Source organism: Ambystoma mexicanum, chromosome 8, assembly GCF_040938575.1.
Source record: "Ambystoma mexicanum isolate Mex_15411 chromosome 8, UKY_AmexF1_1, whole genome shotgun sequence".
Lineage (NCBI taxonomy): Eukaryota > Metazoa > Chordata > Amphibia > Caudata > Ambystomatidae > Ambystoma > Ambystoma mexicanum.
In genome coordinates this window covers 137,793,531-137,813,873 of record NC_090929.1, presented here as the reverse complement: position 1 = coordinate 137,813,873, position 20,343 = coordinate 137,793,531, and the positions used below count along the sequence as shown (strand labels likewise).

Here is a 20,343-nt window from a genome sequence, read left to right as displayed (position 1 = left end):
GTATCTCTTCCTTGCAAGTAAAAGCTCCATTAGAACTTGAAGGATCTGGAAATGAGACTCTGTATGAAAGAAGAATACCACCAGCTCCTTCGCCGAGGTATAAGCGTTATGTCTGTGGAGGCTTTGGACATCCCCAAAAGGATTGTCTCATACAACCTACACCTCTACACAAGGTAACCCCTCATACGGAAGAATTACCCATTAAAGAGCATGTCCAGGAGTCTTAATCCTAACAACCTCTGATGAAGAAGACTCTGATGCTCCTCTGGAAGTAACCCAGGACAAAGAATAAAAAGACTGCTGCAAGGGGCATCCCAAAATGAATCATCAGATGGAGGAGCCCTTCTATGGGTATCCTGGATACCAAGAGGAAGATCCGGACCACTATTCAAAAATTGGACCGACTGGGAAAAGAGACGGGTACCACGAGGAGGATGAACTGACTAATCATGAAAAACCAAGCAGGAAAGACCAGTGGATGTGGATTGTCCCCCTGGCATTATCAAATACCCTTGAAGGAAAGAAAGTCACTTCTCCTAACAGTGGCGCGGACTGACAAGTAGGAAAGTCTTACTTGTAACACTCAGGAATTTTGTGTTACGCACTTTTTGCAATTATAATTTCCACATTGGTTTTTTGAGGCATGTGATAACAGCAGGCTGTCAGAAAGTAGTCAAGTATATTTGATTTTCCCTTGCAGTAGGTTTTTGCAGTATTTAGAGTGTGAGGGTCATGTTAAGTTTAAAACACAGGACAGTGATTGTCATTTTGGACATCCTGACAAACACTGGTCCATTAGTTATTTCGTTGAGGCAGGGCCATCCCTCATAGAGTTAGGGCTACTGAGGCCTTTATCCAAACCCTATTATTATTTAAATAAAAACATTTGGGCAATCTATCCACCTGTGCCAATGTCTCTCCGTGTCCCTCCCCTCACATGACACAGGGTGCTTACAGTGAAGTGGGCTCCCACTGAAACCAATGATGTCGGAATGGTCAGGTGCTTCAGGGGGATGGGGCCTGCAAGCAGGAGAGCTGATGAAGTTGTCCACAGTGCATAAGGGATTGTGGTAATCTGGAGAAGGAGATCTTAACCATCGGATTCAGTGGAGTGTCAAAGGTGCTGGTGCAGAGCTTTGGTTCGTCCATGAATGCAGGTACATACTTTCAGCAGTAGACACATTGGCTTGGTAAGGGGGGGGTGGGGCGGGTTGCTTCCATCCTCCTCAGGAGGCCCTAAGTGAACACACCACCAAATTACAAACCATGCAAAATTCATATAGACAGATGGTCAGCCCGCCCACCCATCCAAGTACTCAGGAAGGGCTCGCACACAAGAAGGAGGGGAAACCGCACTATCCCAGACAGGCATCTGCATATGCCAGTCAGAACTGGATTTAGGTTGGTTACAGCCACCAGTCCTGGGAAACAGACACCCAGTGACTTCTTCCATCCACACAAGAGGAAAAAGGGATAGTCTAGCAACTTGAGGTGTTCAAGGAAAACAAAGGCTACCTCCATTTTGTGGATGGATGAAGGGGTAAAAATGGGCCCCAGTCAAGTAAAATGCTTTCTACAATGTGGAAGCCATATGACACAAAGAAAAGCCACCGTCAGGCTAGCCACAAGACTAACATAGATGGGGAACCTTTGGGGTACGATGCATTAGCATTCATAAGAACTGCTAAGCAGATAAAAAAAGTCCCAACCGAGAAAAGCCAGCAAGAAGGATAGGGGACTACCACATCAGGGAATAAGCAGGCTTTCCACCTGACAAAGATGTGTACCTCTATATTATTACATATATTTGGGATTGTATGGTCCTCGTGTACCGGTTTTGAAACAGAGTGGGATCAGCCTTACTGCTAGCTCTGCCACATGTGGTTTCCACCTTTTTCACTTCTGAACCAAACAAAACAGCTACCCAATGTAGGGAAGGAAAGGGCCAGGTGGAGTTTGGCAAAATGGAATATACATGTTGTGCTTTTTATAGCACTCTGCTACAGTTCATGGTACTTTTAAATACAGTATTTCTATTTTGAAAGCCCTACAGATCATTATAGGTATTATGTTGGGCCCTTCTGGCTTGAATCACCCAAATTAGTAATTGGATTGTATTTCATAAGACTGTTCATCCCACTCATCCACCCCATTATTAATAAATGACAAAGAGATATAAATAGATTTCCTGGTACCTGTATCTAGCTATTGCATCCCTTAGGGGAAGCATATAGTTAGGTATGTCCTCAAAAAGACCTCCCAACAGTCTGTTTCATTTTTGCTTGCTTCTATGTGGTCTATGTCAGTGAATAACAACCTAAGCCTGTATCAAGGGGTATTAGGAAGTGCAAGGTTTCTAGGATGAGCATCATTAACCTGTATTAAGTGGTATGACTGGTGTTCTGTGGTATAGGTTATGGTTTATGTTAGTTCATGTAACATTAGACAGGGAAGGGTTTTTTCCCTGTTGCTTTCCCGGACCCATCCATCTATCCATTCAGTGAATGCATCAACCTCTGATACCATATATGACACTTTACTCCTCTGAGGATTGACGTCTTGATCAATACTTTTACCCGGAAGATTGCTATTGGAGATGGTGGTCATTGTGTAGTTTGGCCAAACACCTGCTAGCAGGCTAATTTCTCCTTAACTGAATGCAGTGAAAATACCCTTATCCCAAGGAGAGAAAACATATATTTGAGATGGAGTAGAGCTGGTATATGGGTAGGATGAGCAAAGAGTGGTCCTCCTCAAAACAAGGAGCTCTACTGTGTCCCGCTTAGAATTGTAGGTAGACCAGACCTTCCAGTAGCTGGCATCTGAGTCACAGCCTTATTGGCATCAATTGCACATGTTTGGGGAGAATGTATGTGCAGTGTGCTTGTATAGTGAATAGGTATATTTTAGGCATAATTAATAGATATAACTCTAGGGTAGGGATATGACCTTGGCGATGCATGTGCACATGTTTTCTCTTTCTCACTGTGAGGGTCGATCCCCCCTGATGCTGTGCATGTACATCATGGTCTATCTTGGAGACCCCCTGAGAATGGGCCCCTTCTGCACCTAGAGCAGGCAACAGTCAATATGAAAAGTACTGGTCTTGCCTTGGGACACTGATACTGGGCAGTATGAGATGAGACGTGAAGATGAACAGAACCCCTTGCTCAACAGATGATCACAAAGTCGCCATGTTCTGAGTTCACCAGGGGCATCTGCTGTTCTTACATGTTTATTGGCTAAGCACAGAATGAATTGGGGCCGGCCTACCACTCTTTCTGTACATCAAGTGTTGCTGAGAGAGAGCAGACAGAGCAGAGTATCCCTGCTCTGCTGAGTCCTGGTCCAGGGAAGAGGGGTCCCTGATGAAGCTGTTGACCTCCATCTCCAGTGTCTGTCATTCATTGTGGAAGGGCAGCCTGGATTCCTCCTGGTGGAGTACAAAACCCAGGATAACCCAATCTGACAATGATATTGTTAACTTACGCTGTATACTTCAATTTAGGCAGGCAATAGTGTTCATAATTATACTTTTTGACACAGATGACAAGACAACGCTCATTAAAGCAAGGAATTAAATGCAAGTCTACGGGGAAACCATGTATTAATAGTAATTATGTACTTACATCGGTCAGAAAATGGAACCTTTTTTATGCAACCCTTACCCCAAACCACACCGCATCCAGTTCGTTCATTCTTAACCTTTCATAGCGAAATATTTTCAGATCGGCGATGGTGGGCGAACTGTATCCCAGGGCGAATCCACAACTCATCGAAGCTAATATCGCAGAAAAGGCAGCCAAGTACAGATTCCCGTTTCTGACCTGGCTGTAGATTGATTAAAAAAAAAAGTTTGTCTCCCATTCCTTTATTATTATTTTAGTACATTTTTGCATTAGAACCTTACTTTGTGCACATTTTATTTTGAGCATTTTGATCAAAATAACAACTGGGATGCTTGTATTTGTTACAGAAAATAAAACAGTAAAATATGATACAATATAAAACATCTTATTTCAAGGGGTCCCCCAAACAAGTGCAATCTAGTGAATCACAAAGACAGAAATCAAAACCACAACTCACTTTGTGACCAACACACCTATGTCACTTTAAAGGTCTACATGCAAAATGGACAACAGATGTTGTTTGGAACCTGGAGCATTGCTGAGAGTACAGTAGGAGGAAATGGTTGTGCTGTCGCAATTTAGAGATTTAAACAAGTAGGTTAAGTTGGCCCAGGTCAATCCAATCGCGACGTTGCCTATTTTTAAGTACTCTTCAACTGAATAATATTTGTCACCAAAGGGGAAGGGTTTAAGCCACTACGCCTAATAAGGTATAAAATACAAGCTATCAACATTTGGTATCTGAAATAACCTAAACTGAGAAGTGGTATGGCGAGAAGCAAGATGGCCCCTTTTCAGGGTCTCCTCGTCCTTACCAACCTTTTCATTTAAATAACTAGGCCGAATCGCAACACATTCCTTTCCCCAAAAAGGCAAACCACAGCAGTGGCATTCCACGCCGGTTGTATGTGCACTCTCCTTCTTGGTGTGCTTCAGCAATAGAAGGTGCTTCTACCCCTTTCTTAAGATCCTACCTCCTGGGACCATCTGACCTAGGCTTTTGCATACAACTTGTTTCTCCTTCCCATGGAAACACCTGTCTCTTGATCTGTTCATGCTTTCCCTCCTCCTAATGCCAGGCTTCTCGGGAGGACCTCCAACCCTCCATCTGACTATCCTGATAAAAATACATTGCAACCGATTGTATCAGGGGTCCTCGTCTGGTAGGTAATGGCAAAATAACAAGGTAGACCAAAAAGAAGCGTTCACCGCGCAAGAAGTAGCACAGTTTATTGCAAGTACAGATCGTTCTGGGAGAGCACAATTCAATCAGCACAGTGGAAAAGGGCTGCCAGAAGGGAGCCTTCAGTGCCACCCTCCACGGCCAAACATTTTATAGGGTTAAACATTATTAGCATAAAACATAGTTAGCAACACTGCTGTATTATCCTACGAAGCTTATTAGCGGAACTATGCCTGTCCCCTATAGCTGAACATTAGTCAAGCATGATTGGAGCAAACTTCTGGACCCCCTCTGCCCATGACGCCCTATGTGACATCACAAACCTTCCCACACCGCCCCTCAATGACAAACATTTCGTGACATATTGTACTAACCACTGGAACTTTATTCTTCTGCCAGTGGCCAGTTCTCATGAGAAACACAAAGCAGCCTGGGTTTGGCAATGAAGAGACATTCACACGGCATCTAACCAATGAGGTGCCTTACTGACACCAGCAAAGACATAAAACACTGTTGAACCCAGGGACACCGAAAATCTCCACCTGATTGGTCCCCTCCCGGCTCACCACTTCACTCCAACAGCCCTCATCCCAGGCCCATCTGCCAAGGAGGGATTTGAAACCGCTGAACCCACCATGGTGCTCCTTCTATTTAAAGTTATTTATTAATTGGACATCCTCTGTTCCAAGTGAGTGCCCAGGAGCCGGCTCACTGACCTTGAAAGTATCAGATGGACTCCTCCCCAAGTAACTACAGTCCCCTCGGAACAGATGATGTGCAATGTGTCTCTAGCATGCTGCTGTGGCTGAGCACTCGAGAAATGCATGTCTGCCCCCGAAATACGGAATTCGTCAGTGTGAAAACCCAAGTGGCTTACTTACCTGTGGGCTTTATGTCTGGGTGGCTGTGATGGGAGTCATGTTAGACTATACTAACCTTGCTGCCGCTGCCCCTGTCCCAGAGTCCCTTGTTTCCCCAGCTCCCCACTGATACACCCACCCCTCCTTTATCCCTCAAACTCCACGACCCCCACCTGTGCACACGGCACATAAGTGACATGATTCAGCTGTCAATGGTGTTACCACCTCTAGGGATGCCCCCTCCCATTATCCATTACCCATCATTCCCTCAGCTGATAAGTGCCTTGTCCGTGCTTTATTTGCACCTTCACTGCACCCCCACCCTCAATTCAGCCCACCATATTCTTACTTACCATTTTGGGAACCCACAGCCTCGTTACCCTTCTCATACCCCCCTTCTTCCTCATCTTGCCCCAGCAATGATTCCAATACCATACACTCTTGTCCATTGGCGGAACAGGCCACCCAAAAGGTATCGTATTCCTCCACATTTGCAGGGGGAACTGTAAGTAGCACTCATTTATCACCCTCAGCTGTTTCAGACAGTATATTATTTACTTTATTCAACTCTTTTTTGCCCTCCTCCCCACCAACCTTCTTTGCCATTATATATCTCCTCCTTCCCTTTATATATTTGCAATGTCTTAATTGCAGCTGGCCTGCACAATAAGTGATGAGCACCAAGACGAGCAATGGGACAGTCACCTTAGACAGGTTTGCCAACCAAGGGGGGACCTAGGAGAACAAGCCCTTGAACCACATGTCCGTGTCTCCTTTGTCATCTTTTCATGGAGAGTGCATATTTCCTCAATGGCCTCAGTTAGTGTTCCATTCGTGGTGTCATTCGCTCACAGGGTGTCATGACCCTTGCCCCTGGCCCTCACTGGCAAGTCAGCCTTCCAGTTAGGGCCAGCTCAAAGGCCTTAAAACCTCATCCAAGACTCTCTTGGAGTCAGTCCTGGCGCCTTTGGAGCCAGGCTCATAACGATCATGAAGACCAACATTAGAATGGGACTATTTACTTGGGATTCTTTAACTTGGGGCGGGGGTTCAGCCAACATGGAGGCACACACATAACTCAGTGACAAGGAACTGGACTACTTTGGGTGTGGCAGGCCTGGGACTATTTTACCTGGACTACTTTACCTGAGACTATTTAAACCACACCCAAACAGCAGAACATGCTTTGCGTTATTCTGCTGTGGGCAGCATAACGCTCACCATGTCCAGTTCTTTGATGCCAGTTTACATGAAACCAAGGACCTGCAGAGAGAGAAAGAACACTACGAAACTAACCTGGAACAGTATCCTGTCTTCAATCCATCGCCGACTTCAGTTCCACTCACCTGAAGGTACGAACTCCATCATCCGGCACCGCATGCATCCTGGAATACCATAACCTGGAAAGAGGAGAATGAAAGACAGCATTAGTAAGCGTTTACTAACGTTTCCTCCCGAATGAAGAAAGTCACACAATTCTTACCTGGTTAGTCATCTCTTGGTCAGTATCATTGATGGAAAATTACGGCGAGGAACATCGCAACCTGCAAGGAGAGAAAAGACACAGGTAGCAATATAAAAGGCGAAACAGCGCCGTGCATCGCGCATTACTCACCGGACAGCATCGCGCATACCGCGCTTTCGCCTACCGCCCCATGCTCATCTTCAAACTACATGACAACACCAAAATACCTTTCCATACCTAAAAGGAAAGAAGCAAGACATTATTATTCGAATTAAGAGGAGCATAAGAACTGCATATAAAGACTGTAAAGCAGCAAACCTACGGAGTCGCAGCAGGCCTGGATTCCCACAGGGGGGCTTGCACCAGTGAAGTAACTTGGTCGCTGCTTGCCCCCCACATCTTCGCGCCCCTGCCATGAGGAGCAGGGCGGAGAATCCACCTTTTACAATACTAAGGTGAGGAGAGGGCCCAATGGGGAGGAAGGAGTTGAGGCCAAGGGAGGTGGGAAACATAAAGACAATCTGGTATTGAATCCAGCTCTCCTATATCGCAGACCCATCTTTAACCAGAGGCCTTACCAAAGGGACCGGGAGAGGGTTTGAGAGTGCAAATCATCCAACCAGTTCTGGGTGGCATCCCCGTGGATACCAGGTGAGCGTAACACAGGGTCCATGGTGCAGTTGCTGTGCCAAATTTTGTGGCACACGCCACCCTTCATCACCGTCAACATATCTAAAACCTATTCTGCAGTGCTACTAATCTCACAGCACAAAGTTCTTCTTGCACTGCATTGAGCAGCCTTTTTCCAATGAATTTGCCACCTGCAAGAGCTTGCAGTGGGTCACCTGCAACCACTTTGCATTGGTGGCTGCAAGAAGAGTGAGGTGAAGAAAACATACACCCTTAAAAAAAAGACAAAAACTGTGCAGTATATTTTCCAAACTTCGTGACGAGGCCTCGAAACAATAATTATTACTTCGCTTCTTTCTATTTGCTTTGTGCCCCCACCATTCTTGTACTTGCTGTTCGTCCATCATTCTTCTCTTTAGCAGTGCCGGGTGGTCATTGAATGGTATGAGGTCTGCTTGCGGCACTACCAGGGCTGGGCTGTGGAGCGTGATGAGAAAACACAGTCTCCCCCCCACCCAATCAGGAGGCAGCTAGGCATGTGGTTTGGGCCTGAATGCCCATCAGTATTCCATCACTGCCGTTGTCCACTCTGAAGCACTGTGGTACTCATCACTCTTGAGCAGCCAGTGTTGGCCCCCCATATATGTTGTCCCTGTTGACCTAAAACGTAAGGAAACTCATGTAATAGGCTTTATGTAGATTGGTTGCTATCTTTCATCTAACCACATCAAGGCATGCTTATCACAGACTGCACTGCAAGTGTTATTTATTTTTACTACATTCTCCTCAAATCCCACTAATCCTTCCACTCGACACTGCACCATTCCTCCCTTCCATTTCCTGTCAATAAACACTGACCTTTTATCCCCATTAAAGTCTGGGTATGGCACCTCGGAATATCATGTGCTGATGAATTTTTGCAATGCACTCTGTCGTGATTAGTGAACATTTGCTCTCCTTTTGTCTCACCTTCTCTTACATATTGTACTATTATGCATTTAGTATTTTCTTTTGAGGCCATCCTTTCTAACTATAGTTTATATAGTTCATATAGTTTATATAGTAGTCTGCATATAACATTTCCCCATCATCTATCCAGGGAACTGCTACTGTGTGCCGTTGAAAAAGTCCTTGCATTCCACACAGAGACAGGTGCATCAGACATCCCTCCTCCCCTACTGGTACCTCTTGGGAAAGAAAGAACTTGAGCCCCCCTGTGGAATGTGGAATGAGAGAGCACACATGACAAGTGTCCTTAGCCCTCTCTCTCCCCAAATGCCGCATATCATCATACCAAGTATTGTGTGATGAATCCTTCGAACTCCTCACAGAAACCCTACCTAAAGTCTCCTCCCAGGTGTCCAAGGAAAGGCAGACGCTTCCTGATCCTCACCCTGGGGGTGCTATTAGCCAGGTGGGTCACCAGAGAGGAAAAGGGCCTCAGGGGAATCAGAGGACTTTGTGGGATGAGACGCAGTATTTGTCTTTCTCAAGGAAGGGAGTATCTTTAATACCAAAATATGCAATGGCTTGTTCTCAGCAAGAACCTTTAATTTCTCAATCTTACTGTCAGACTGGGGATGAAGACCCTAGTTATCAGTCAGATGTTAGAAAACCCACAGAAATAAGGAAGAAGAGTCTGTAATTGCTACCAATTTAAACCCTAGGAAATCCCATTCTTTAATAATGCCGCAAACATTGTGCAACCCTTATGGGATTCCATGTGTGAATATATCTGAGAAGAGTAGAGAATTTAATGAGATTATTTTCAATGTAAAAACTTGATGTTGGGGACTTCAAGTACCATAATCCCCACAGCACTGGGACAAGGAAGAGGACTGCAGAGGCACACGATTGCCGGTTGCAGTCTATCAGGAGGAATGACCTACACCTGAGGAGGAATGGGAGTCATAAATAGCCCCCTCAGGTTTAGTTTAGTTTAGTTTATTTATTTGCAGAGCACACCAAACCCTGAGGCATCTGGGTGCTTGTCTTACAAGTTACAAATTTGCGAACACTTATCTTACAATGTGCACAGTAGCATACATACAAATAGTTATGTACAATGGAATAGAAAGGTACAGTGGTATAGCCAGAACATGGCTAAACTTACATAATTACATATTTACAGATAGTTAGATATGTGAAGGTCAGTGAGAATCCTTGCTGTCGAGTCAGTGTGGACCAGTTCATAGGTGGACAGGTTAACGGGAGCTGCTCCTTTATTTCTTGTGAAGCCAAAGTTTTACATGCTTCCTGAACAGGTGGAAGGAGGGTTCACCTCTTAGTGTTAAGGGGAGAGCTTTGCAACTTTTGGCTGCTAATACTGGGAAGCTAATCCTTCCAGCCCTTTGTAGATTGAAGCTGGGAATCTTGAGGCAATGAGTCTGGGCAGAGCTGTTGGGACGGGTTGGAAATTGTGTACAATGCTGTTTGTCAGATTATTTTGGTACCTGGTTGGCCAGACACTTATGTGTAAGTGGTTTTGAGTACAATTCTTTGTTTGATGGATAACCAGTTCAGATTACGTCTGGTTGCCGAGATGTGTCTCGGGATGTTCATTGCTGAACTGATGGCATTATTTAGAATGACTTGCATCTTATTTAAGTTCTGTTGGATGGTTCCTAGATAAAGCGCATTGCAATAGTCAAGTTTTGACAGGACTAGGGCTCTGACTATTGTGATGCAATTAGCAGTGGTGATGAATGGTCTGCAGGATGTGATTAATTTGCAGGTATATGCCGGAGAGGAGGCAATTGCATTGGTTTGTAATGTTAACATGAGAGCCGAGTCTAAGTAAACGCCTAGGGTTTTTACATCCTTGGAGGTTACGATTACGTTCCCATCAATGTTAAAGGAGGTGAATTGTTCATCAAGTTTACTGTGTGAAGGCCATTGGAGAGGGAGAGGGAGAGAGAGATAGAGATAGAGATAGAGAAACAGAGACAGAGACAGAGACAGAGACAAGGAAACAGCAGTAGTAGCAGGTGGAACAGTTTTGTATTCTCCACGTGGCAGCAAAAGCAGAAGACAAAAGTGAGCAGAGATGCACAGGACCTCAGCAGGGTGTAATTGTGATGCTCGAGTTTGCAGTTGCAGAGCTTATGCAGCGTAACGAGTACCATTTTGCTGCTTTCCCCTCTGTCAGACGAGCATGGGGTCGGAGGAGTTCTGTGCTGCTGTAGGAGCCGGAGAGCTCTAAAACGGACAGACGCCGACTGCGGGAAGCTGTGCACAGGAGATTGCCGGGTCGTGCAGAGAATCTCACAATTGAGTCCAGGCAATTGAATCAACAAAGCAGCATTCAAATGAAAGAAGTTACGTTTTGAATGTCAAACCAACACAAAGCAGATTAATACTTCTAATGTCAATCAAGCTGACTTAAGAAGGCACAAAGGGCAAATTTAGAACTGGATAATCATACAAAGGAAGTTAGATTGTCGCATTGTGGGTCAGACTGAGAGCCAACAACAAAAGAGGGCAATGCATCTAGCAGGCAAGAGAAACCATAATTGCCATTGCCAAAACCAAAAGAGAAGTAAACATAGGCAATTACAAAAGAGCCAGAACTTCCCAAGCCAAAAGAAGGTTGTTGAGATATTGATCAATGAGAAAGACTGTTGCCCCTCCAAAAAAGGGATCCCAAAGGAAAATGGTTTAAGATCAAATTGCCAAAGAAGTGTGAAAGTGGAGCAGAATCCCTATCAGCAGTTGGTTGACAGAAAAGGAGAGAAACAAGAATGGCAGGCCGGCTGCCCTTCTGAAAGAAAATATTCAGAGGAAGATCAGCATAACCTGCAGCAATAAACAGTACCAATGTGGGACTTTTTTTCCCTTAAAGCATTTAATATAATATACTTGGAATTGTGAAGCACATGATATTACCAACCCGTTTACCCTTTACCACTGAAGTACCTGTAGTCTGTTCTAGCCTGGCAGGAGAGTATACCAGGTAATACTATGATCTGTGCTGGCAGGAGATTTCACCACCAGTACAGAGAACCTTGTAGTGATAAACCTGGCAGATGAATGGACCAGGTGGAAGCAGCTGTTGAAGTACTGTGGTGTGGTTAACAATATTGAAGCAGTTTAAGAATCACAAAAGAGTTTTGGTGAATTAAAGCAGAAGCATCCTGTAAAGCTAATACCATTGAAACAAGAGCTGTGTGAACTGCTGCAGAAGTGTTTAAGATTGTCAGTCAAGTGGTCTTGTGTACTGTGACTGAACTATTATAACAAAAACCTTTCTTTTGTTGAAACCAATGAAGCAAGGAATTATTGTAGGCTGATGAGAAGACGTTGTTTAAAGGTTTTCTGTCACAAAGAGAAGGAAGGAACTTAGTTGAGCACTTGTGAACTGTTGGTTGAATACAGTCTTGGAACTTGTATCATCAAAGTGGAATAAAGAGATTTGAGCTCGAACTTTGTTCAGAGACAGGATTCCCTGAACTTTTGTTTGGCACTTTTGAACAGAATCCTGCTTAAATATGGAGAAGGGGAATTCCCCCAGATTGGAAAGAGAAACAATGTGTGTGATTGGATTCTAACTTTTATATTGCTTATTGTTGAATTGCCATATATTACCTTATTGGTATATGTTTAAGTGTGAGCCACAGAAACCTTTTGTTAGAGTGTTTTCTTTAGTTTATTTGAGGCAGGAAAATCCCCATCAGATAGTGAGGTATTTATCCAACCTTTTGAGTTAATAAAATGGCATCTTTTGAAAAACCTTCACAAAGTTGTCCACCTCACATTTCTGGCCCCTCACAATTGGCAGATGCTGTGTCTTGCCTGCCCCAATTGTATTGTGGAAAACATCTGTAATAAACACACTCATTTTTGCTCTCGTATATTTGTCATTATTTTTCAAAATGCTGTCAGACTGCTTGCTTATCAAGAACCACAGTAGGGTGTGAGAGAGAGAGAGAGAGAGAGAGAGAGAGAGATAGAGAAAGAGAGAGGGAGAGAGACACAGGATCAAGTAAAAACAACCCACATCACATTCATTTTGTGCTGTCTTGTATTATGAATCCATGGGTGCTTATCAGTCACTTGGCAGAGGGGCTTGCGTATAAAGCAACGTGCGGCCCCATATACCTATGCTCTTTCCATTTCTGGATAAAATTCTTGTTATAGACTTTATCACCAGGATAGTGGGGTGCAGCTGGTGGGAAGACATTCTCTTCTTGTGTTTCTGCAATGACTGTCACTATGGGCGGCCGGTTTAAGGGTGTTTGTACCTGATGGGATATATAGGCAATTGCTTTTGTGAGCTCTGTCAAGTACATTTTAAATTCTTCCCCCAGTACCTGAGATGAGTTGTGAGTGTCCGAAATTGTAAGTGTAGGAGAGGAAGGTGCATGCATTATTCCTGCCAGGTAAGTTACATAATATAAACAGAACGAGAGGGAGGCAATAAACCCCCCTTTTGCCAAGTGCAGTTGTTAGCTTTGCCTAGTGATCTTTAAGCAGGCCATTTAGTCATCCAAGAATGCCATTGGCTTGTGGGTGGTACACTGAACAGAGGCCATGCTTTATCCCTGGGAGTGCTGCAACCTCGATGATAAAGGTAATTGGCAAAGTGTTGCCCGTTGTCTGACCTTAATTCATTACATATACCCCACCATGGAAATACATCCCACACTTGAAATCTGGCCACCAATTTTGCATCATTGTGTGCACAGAGTCCCACCTAAAGACAACATGAAAAAGGACTGACAACAACAAGCATATACCTGTAGGAGATACATCTATCTTGCATGTCGACATAGTCAACATGCAAGTGCCGGAAGGGCCTTTATGGTCGTAGTAGTGTTGCTTCTACAACATTCAACATGTGCCCTGCAGAAAACCTTTGGCTCATTAGGCAGTTTCCTGTAAATTCAATCACAATCTCAGGCAGCTGTGGCACAAACCATCTGTTGTTTATTTCTGTGGCCACGTGTTCCTTTGACAAATGGGCCAGGAAATGCAGCTGCTCTAATGCTACATTCAGTAATTTTTTGGGCATTAATGGCATTCCTGTGCTATTCTGTCTCCACACCAGGTCGCTGGGAGAAAGAGAACAACCCCTCTGTATCCACAGCTCCTTCTCTTCTCAGGAGTCTTCACCTTGTAGTTCATTTATCTGGACAAAGGGCAGAGCATTGAATGGTTTGGTTGTGTCAGTTCTGTCTGTCCTTTTTGACCCTTGCAGCATCATAGGTACTTTCTCTGATGTACCGGGATATAACTTTGTAGTCCTTTCGGGCAGGAAGGCCACTTATTTTGCTGCTCTGTCAGCCAGATCATTCCCTTGGGAAATAAAATCCTGACCACCGGTGTGGGCAGAGCACTTTATTATTGCTTTGGGGACTGCTAATACCATTATTAGCTGCTTCAACAATTCTGCATGATGGACAGGGGACCCATCACTTCTCCAGAACTCCCTACTCTCCCACCTTGCTAATCCTGAATGCACTGTGGAGGTGGCATAGGCAGAGTCAGAGAATATGATGACCAAATGCCCCTCTGACATGTCTAAGGCTCTTGTTAGGGCCACCAATTTAGCTGATTGTGCATAGTAGTGAGTCGGTAATCGTTCCCGCAAGCAAATGCAAAACTCCCCCCTTATATGGCCCACCACAACAGCACCCGTATGCCTGAGTCCTATGTTGCAGTCTATCGTTGATGACCTGTCAATTAAGAGCATACCCCCTCCCTCTATTGATTCCTCCTGCACCTGGGGGTTCCTCTCTAATTTGTTCATGTAAGATGTGCAGTCATGAACATATTCTCCTTCTTATATGGGCTGTGCTATGAAATCTGCCGGGTTTACCACACAACATCAGATAACCTCAATTGCTGGATGTGTCAGTATTATCTCGTATCCTAAGGACCTTTGAGTTGTAAATGTTGATTTTGATTTTTCTAGTATTGTGAAAAGCGAGTACTCCACGTACAAAACTACAGAGCAACCCATTGTTATCATTGCTGCCTTCTCTATTGCAAATAGTGTTTCTACAAGTGCTTGTTCACAGGGGAAATGACCCTGCATCACTGGGTCTAACAATCAGCTATAGTACGCCAGGGGTCTGTGCACCTGTGTTTTCTTCTGTATGAGGACAGCTGTCATCACTGTACCGTCAGAATGGGAGAACAAATAAACCTTCTCTTTATAATTGGGTTTTGCCAACACTGGTACGTGCGCCAATGCCTCTTTGAGTTCAAAGTGCTCATTAATTTCTGCTGTCCATTTTATGTGACCCTTTACCTTGTGCGCTTCCTTAAGTGTCTACTGGAGAGCTTTTGTAAATGTCGACTAATAAAATACCCAAGCCCTGCATTAGTTGCACAGTCCTAGGAACTGTTGCATCTCTTTCACTGTGCAGCAATGTGGGGCCTGGTGTATTTCCTCTACCCTTTCTGATGTTATTCTTCGTACTTCTGTGGATATTATCTGTCCAAGGTACACCACCCTTTACTGGAAGTACTGTAATTTCTCCTTATCTACCTTGTAACGCTTGTCAGCTAGCACGGTCAGAAGAAGGATGGAATCTGCCCTGCACTGCTATCTGTCACACTGCAAACTAGGTCATCCACATACTGTTTCACTGTGCTAGGCACCTGTAAATTGCTCAGATCCATTATAATCACTCTGTTAAACACAATGGGGAACTCACAGTATCTCTGAGGTAACCTTGTGTGTTCAAAGCATACTGTGTGATAGGTGAACACAGTGAGATACCTCAAGTCAGGATGTGATGGGATAGAAAAAAAACATGTTCTTGAGATCAATTACTGTGAAGTATTTGGCGCTTGCGTGTATATTGCACAATATTGTTGCAGGGTTTGATAGGAGTGGGAATTCAGCCTCCACTATGTTGATCAAGGGGTGCAGGTCCTGTATAAACCGCCACGCCCCTCCCTTTCCTTTTTTGATCGGCTATATGGCCGTATTACATGGTGATTGTGAGACCTGTATTATGCTCTGCTGCCATAACGTGTGGAGCATGTCATAAATTCCCTCATCTGCTTCATGGGAGAGGGGGTATCGTTTTAACCGAGAAAGCAGCGCCCCTTCTTTCAATTCTATTGTAGCGGCCACTGCTCCTTTGAGCACTGCCACATTATGGGGCCCCTTTCTCCACAATATTTCAGGGATCTTCTTTAAGTCTTCTCGAGTGTAACTCGCTTGCTTTTTGACATGCTGTGTCAGTTGCAGTACCAACCTTTCTATCACTTTGATGGGACATGGGATGTGTAGTTAGAACACCACTTCTCCCTCCTCTTCCTCTCATCCATCTGCAAAAATATCTACATCAGCCTGGTCAGTCAATATGGGGTTGATACAGAGTACTGTACGTCATTCCATGTCGTCCTCATCTGTCCCACATAATATCATAATTTCTTTTCATGTGATCACCTCCTCTAAATACAGCAGTATCTGTGTGCCAGTGGTAACGTCCTTGTGCCATGAGAGTCTGAGCAGAAATTCTGAAGATAGTCTGAATGTATTTCCCTTTATCAGAGGTTGCCCTCATAATGTGCTGTGGGCATAGTGAGCCTGTAAGATGGCTGCCACCATTGCTGGATACATGCCAGGAGTGGAACACACCATACACTTTTCTGTGAATTAAATGGTAGCATTCAGCTTGCTCAACAAATCCCTCCTCAGGATGTTTATGGGAGTGTCTTTTGAGTACATTAGAGGTGCTATGAGGTGCTGTATCCCTATGGTTAGGGGTAAATCCTGTGTAACTGGAACTGTGACAATAGCCCCAGAAAAGCCCTTTGTGTTCAATAACTTTGTTAGACATTGGAAACCCACCTTCCTTTATGCAGGATTTGGCGGCCCCCTTATCTATCAAGAAGGAGAAATCATTCTGTCCTTTCTTCACTGCTACCTTGGGTTCCTCATTGGGTTTTTGAGTTACTGCAAGGACTGGACACACATACACTTTCTTTGGGCAGTCCTATTGGGGCGTTAGGTTTTGTGGGAACAGAAAAGGGTTCCCTCACAAAATAGTCACTCATGTGTAATGGGATATTATGTTCTGGCCCAACAGTGTACCGTCCCCATGTAGCTGTGTTTGTGCGGATTCTTACAATGGCTGAGGGTGCTGTTTGGGCCGATGTCTGTGTCTGCTGGGGAGGAAGTTGCACCTACTGTGCTTGGAGCTGCTGGGGCTGAAGCTGCTGAGGTTGGAACTGCTCGGTCAGCCCCTGTTGTGGGGGTGGGGCATGTTGCTGTGCTTGTTGTACAAAGGGACACATTTGTGCAAAATGTCCTTTGTTGCCACATGTAAAGCATGGCTCAATAAACCTATACCCGCACTTCTATACCCACCCACTCTATCCCGCTGTCAGTATCCCCTCCCCTGCGGATAGTATCCCATTTGCTGGTAAGCTCCCCCTTGTGGGTAAAACCCTGGCTGCTTGACAACCCATTGTGGGATATGCTGTTGTTGCATGTACCCTCCATGCTGGAGTGCACTCCCTACCAGGAACCCTCCCTATTGGGCTGAGACCACCGCTGCAGGGTCAAAGGTGAGCATTGCCCCCTCGAGCCCTGGATAACTTCACTAGCTTCTTTTGTACCAGCGTATTCACTGCCTCAGTGGCATTATCATTTGTCTCCCTCTCCTTCTCTTGCTTCCTCATGCAATAGTGTATGATAGTTGACTGTATTTCGGGCCACCCTTTTGCTTCTATCCCCACTATTGTGTCTAGTGAAGCCTGCACGTCTGATGGAAGCCCCTTGGCCAGTATATGATAAAGGAGAGGTATGTATTCATCCCAGGACTTCCATGTCTCTAATGTTCCGAGCTCCTGTAGCTGTCAAGTGTACTCTGCGGTGTCCTCGTCTGGCTTATTTCTTGTAGGTCATTACTGGCCCCAGATCTGAGCTGTTGGGGTACATGCTTCGCAGTACTTCCACACATGTGCGCGAAAGTTGTTAAAGGGCACTCCGTTGTGTGCGTTTGTACTCAATTTAACCTCATTGTATCCTGCTTGTTCCCATATTTTTCCCCCACTTCTCTATTATGGCTACAAACAAGCTTTTCATATCCCCAATCACCAGGGTAGCCCCGGATGTCCCGTTCTCAGGTGCGTATATCCATTTGCTCTGGCCACAAGGGAGGGCAAGCTGTAAATCAAGTTGTCTTGCACTATTGTCAGCCATGGCACATAGTAAGCATCACCCCTTCCCTTCTGTAGTAGGGGCATTTGGGTTGTCTGAGGCCCTATTTTCCATCCTCTTCCAGTCACTTTTGCTATCCCTATTTTTCCTTTTCTGTGGCAAAGTCCCTGCTTGTTTCCCCTGTTTCTCCCTTTTTCCTTTGCTTATGTCCCCTCTCCTTCCCTTTATCTGCCCCCCAGGGGTCTTCATCCTTCATGCTAACTTCTACCTCCTCCTCCTCTGTGGAGACACTGCAGTCTTCATCAAGTGTGGCCATTTCTTCCTCACCCTCGTCAGACTCCCCGTTGTCCAGTTCAAATGTTATCTTTCCTGATGTCCACCCATCTCTACCTCCAGCGGTCCCCCTCTCCTTCCCTTTCTTCCTAACCTTCTTTTCTTTTACTCTCTCCGCCTCCTTGAACATTGTGTCCAACTGCTGCATTGTGCTTTTTTGTATGTCTGCTAGGTATTTTCAGTCAACCTTTTCCTTTGGTTCCCCTGATCCGCCCTCCTTGCTCTTCTTTTTCCCCTTCTCTGAGTCCCACCCATGTGGGGACATGCGCCGAGGGGTGGTGTACCCTGTGGCAGGCTTTAATGTTGGATACAGTCCATAGGGAGGGGACAAGGTGCTGGGTAGTTCTGTCATGGCATTGTCTTGCCTACCCTTCTTTTTGGGCTCTTTCTTTGTCTCTTCATAGAGCTTCCAAAGCCCTAGAATATGTTGTCTGCTGTTGAGTTTCAATTCTTTATATGTCGCTAGCAAGTACTAGAACATATTTTCTATTATCCCACTATAAAAGTGTTCCCTCCCCAGGCCATTCATGAAAACACTGTCCTGCAGTGTCTCAGATCCACTGAAAGTGGCATTTATGAATGTTATCATGATATTGGGGTAATTTATCACACATGTGATCCAGGGGCCTATCCCTAAAAGCCATTCCGTGTGCCCTGCCCCTATGCTATCCTCTAACAATTCCCTTCCTTCTTCTCTTTCAAACTTCCCTAAAATCCCCTCCTTTCACTCCCTCACTTACACACTCCCCTATGTTCCCCTTCACATACTTATACTTACCTCTCCTTCAGCTCACACCCTAACCACATTCACTGGCTCTCTCCACAGGCCCGCCTACTCACACCTGTCACATGCACTTGACCTCTCCTCAGGCCCTCCCACTCACATGGTGTTAGTACAACAACGGCCCTCTCCACAGGCCCACATTCTGTTATGTTAATATGCGACCCGGCGGGCCACACCCCTCCTCCAGGCCCACATCCGCAACTAATATGCCTAGTGTGAGAAACCTGATGGTGTCTCCCTGACTAGTCCCCGGGGGGATCTGGCATCCAGGGGGCCAGGACACAGTCATCGCTATTGGATCCAGTTACTGGGGGTGGACCAGTAACGCAGGATAACCTGGACGGGTGGTCCAAGCGGATTGGAAGTGGGACACTGACGGGTGAGACGCAGTATCCCCCTTCTTATAACACCTTTTCCCCATCCTACCCTCTAGGATATACAAACACTCTACCCCCCCAAACGCCATACTGAGATCATATGTTTCATTGTATCTGGAAAACTTTAATAAAACCTTTTTTTTTTAAAAAAAACACTCTACCCACCCTTTTCCAACTCTAACACTTTCACACATCATAAGAGACGATGGACAAACACCAGAGCCATTTACCTGACCTGTCCCAAAACAAGGGTCAGGCAAAGTCAGGCAATGGACCGGAATCACACATACCTGACGGCCCTTTCCCTTGCCCACAGGGATCAAATGTGGAGCACGAGAGTACCATATGAGCAAGGCAGACCGCACAATCAAGACAGCTGTCCAGGCACAGCAGTTCAAGAGGAGGAGAAAGACGGTGCGAACCGAGAGGGTGACCAGGAGAGATGCGACTTTGCCCTTTCCGACCAAGGCCTGAGAGACCTCCGTAGAAGGAATTGTAAGACTGCGAACAATAGCCCAAGTGTGTTGCAGCAGATGTCAATGGTACACGGAGCATGCCTACGCTGATAAGCAGGACAGATGGAGACACCTGCTACTGTAGTACCGGCCTTGACTCCCGATACGAAGAAGGCCAAGCCGTTCAACGCAGCCAGTGAGTCGAGGGGAGAACCGATAAACAAACTTGAACTGTGTTGAACAAAAGTAGCAAACGGTTGATTGCATGATGTAAAAAGAACTGTTGATGTAAAAGGGGAAAGCCAGCTGAAGATGAGCCAGGCACCACGTTGGTGCTCAATCGAGAAACTCTGGGCGATTACCCGATTGTTGAAACTACTATTACCAGAAGGCCTCGGGAAAGGCAAGAAGAGGGACAAAGCCATCATACAGGGGTCTAGTCAAATCCTCTGTACAGTCGAAAGTCTTTGACCGGCAGATGATCGTGAATAAGGGAAGTGAATC

General features: G+C 45.3%; 1 protein-coding gene across 2 annotated transcripts in view; it reads right to left on the bottom strand.

The window, feature by feature from the left end:
- LOC138473546 (solute carrier family 2, facilitated glucose transporter member 8-like) overlaps positions 1 to 20,343 on the bottom strand; it is a 251,640-nt gene that overhangs the window by 131,796 nt on the left and 99,501 nt on the right. Inside the window, exon 2 of one of the 2 annotated variants that reach the window (XM_069612145.1) lies at positions 3,669 to 3,831. The exons of the other annotated variant lie outside the window; for it this stretch is intronic. Within the exon in view, the coding sequence (XP_069468246.1) occupies positions 3,669 to 3,831 (163 nt within the window). The remainder of the gene's footprint in view (positions 1 to 3,668; positions 3,832 to 20,343) is intronic. 2 annotated transcript variants of the gene reach the window in all.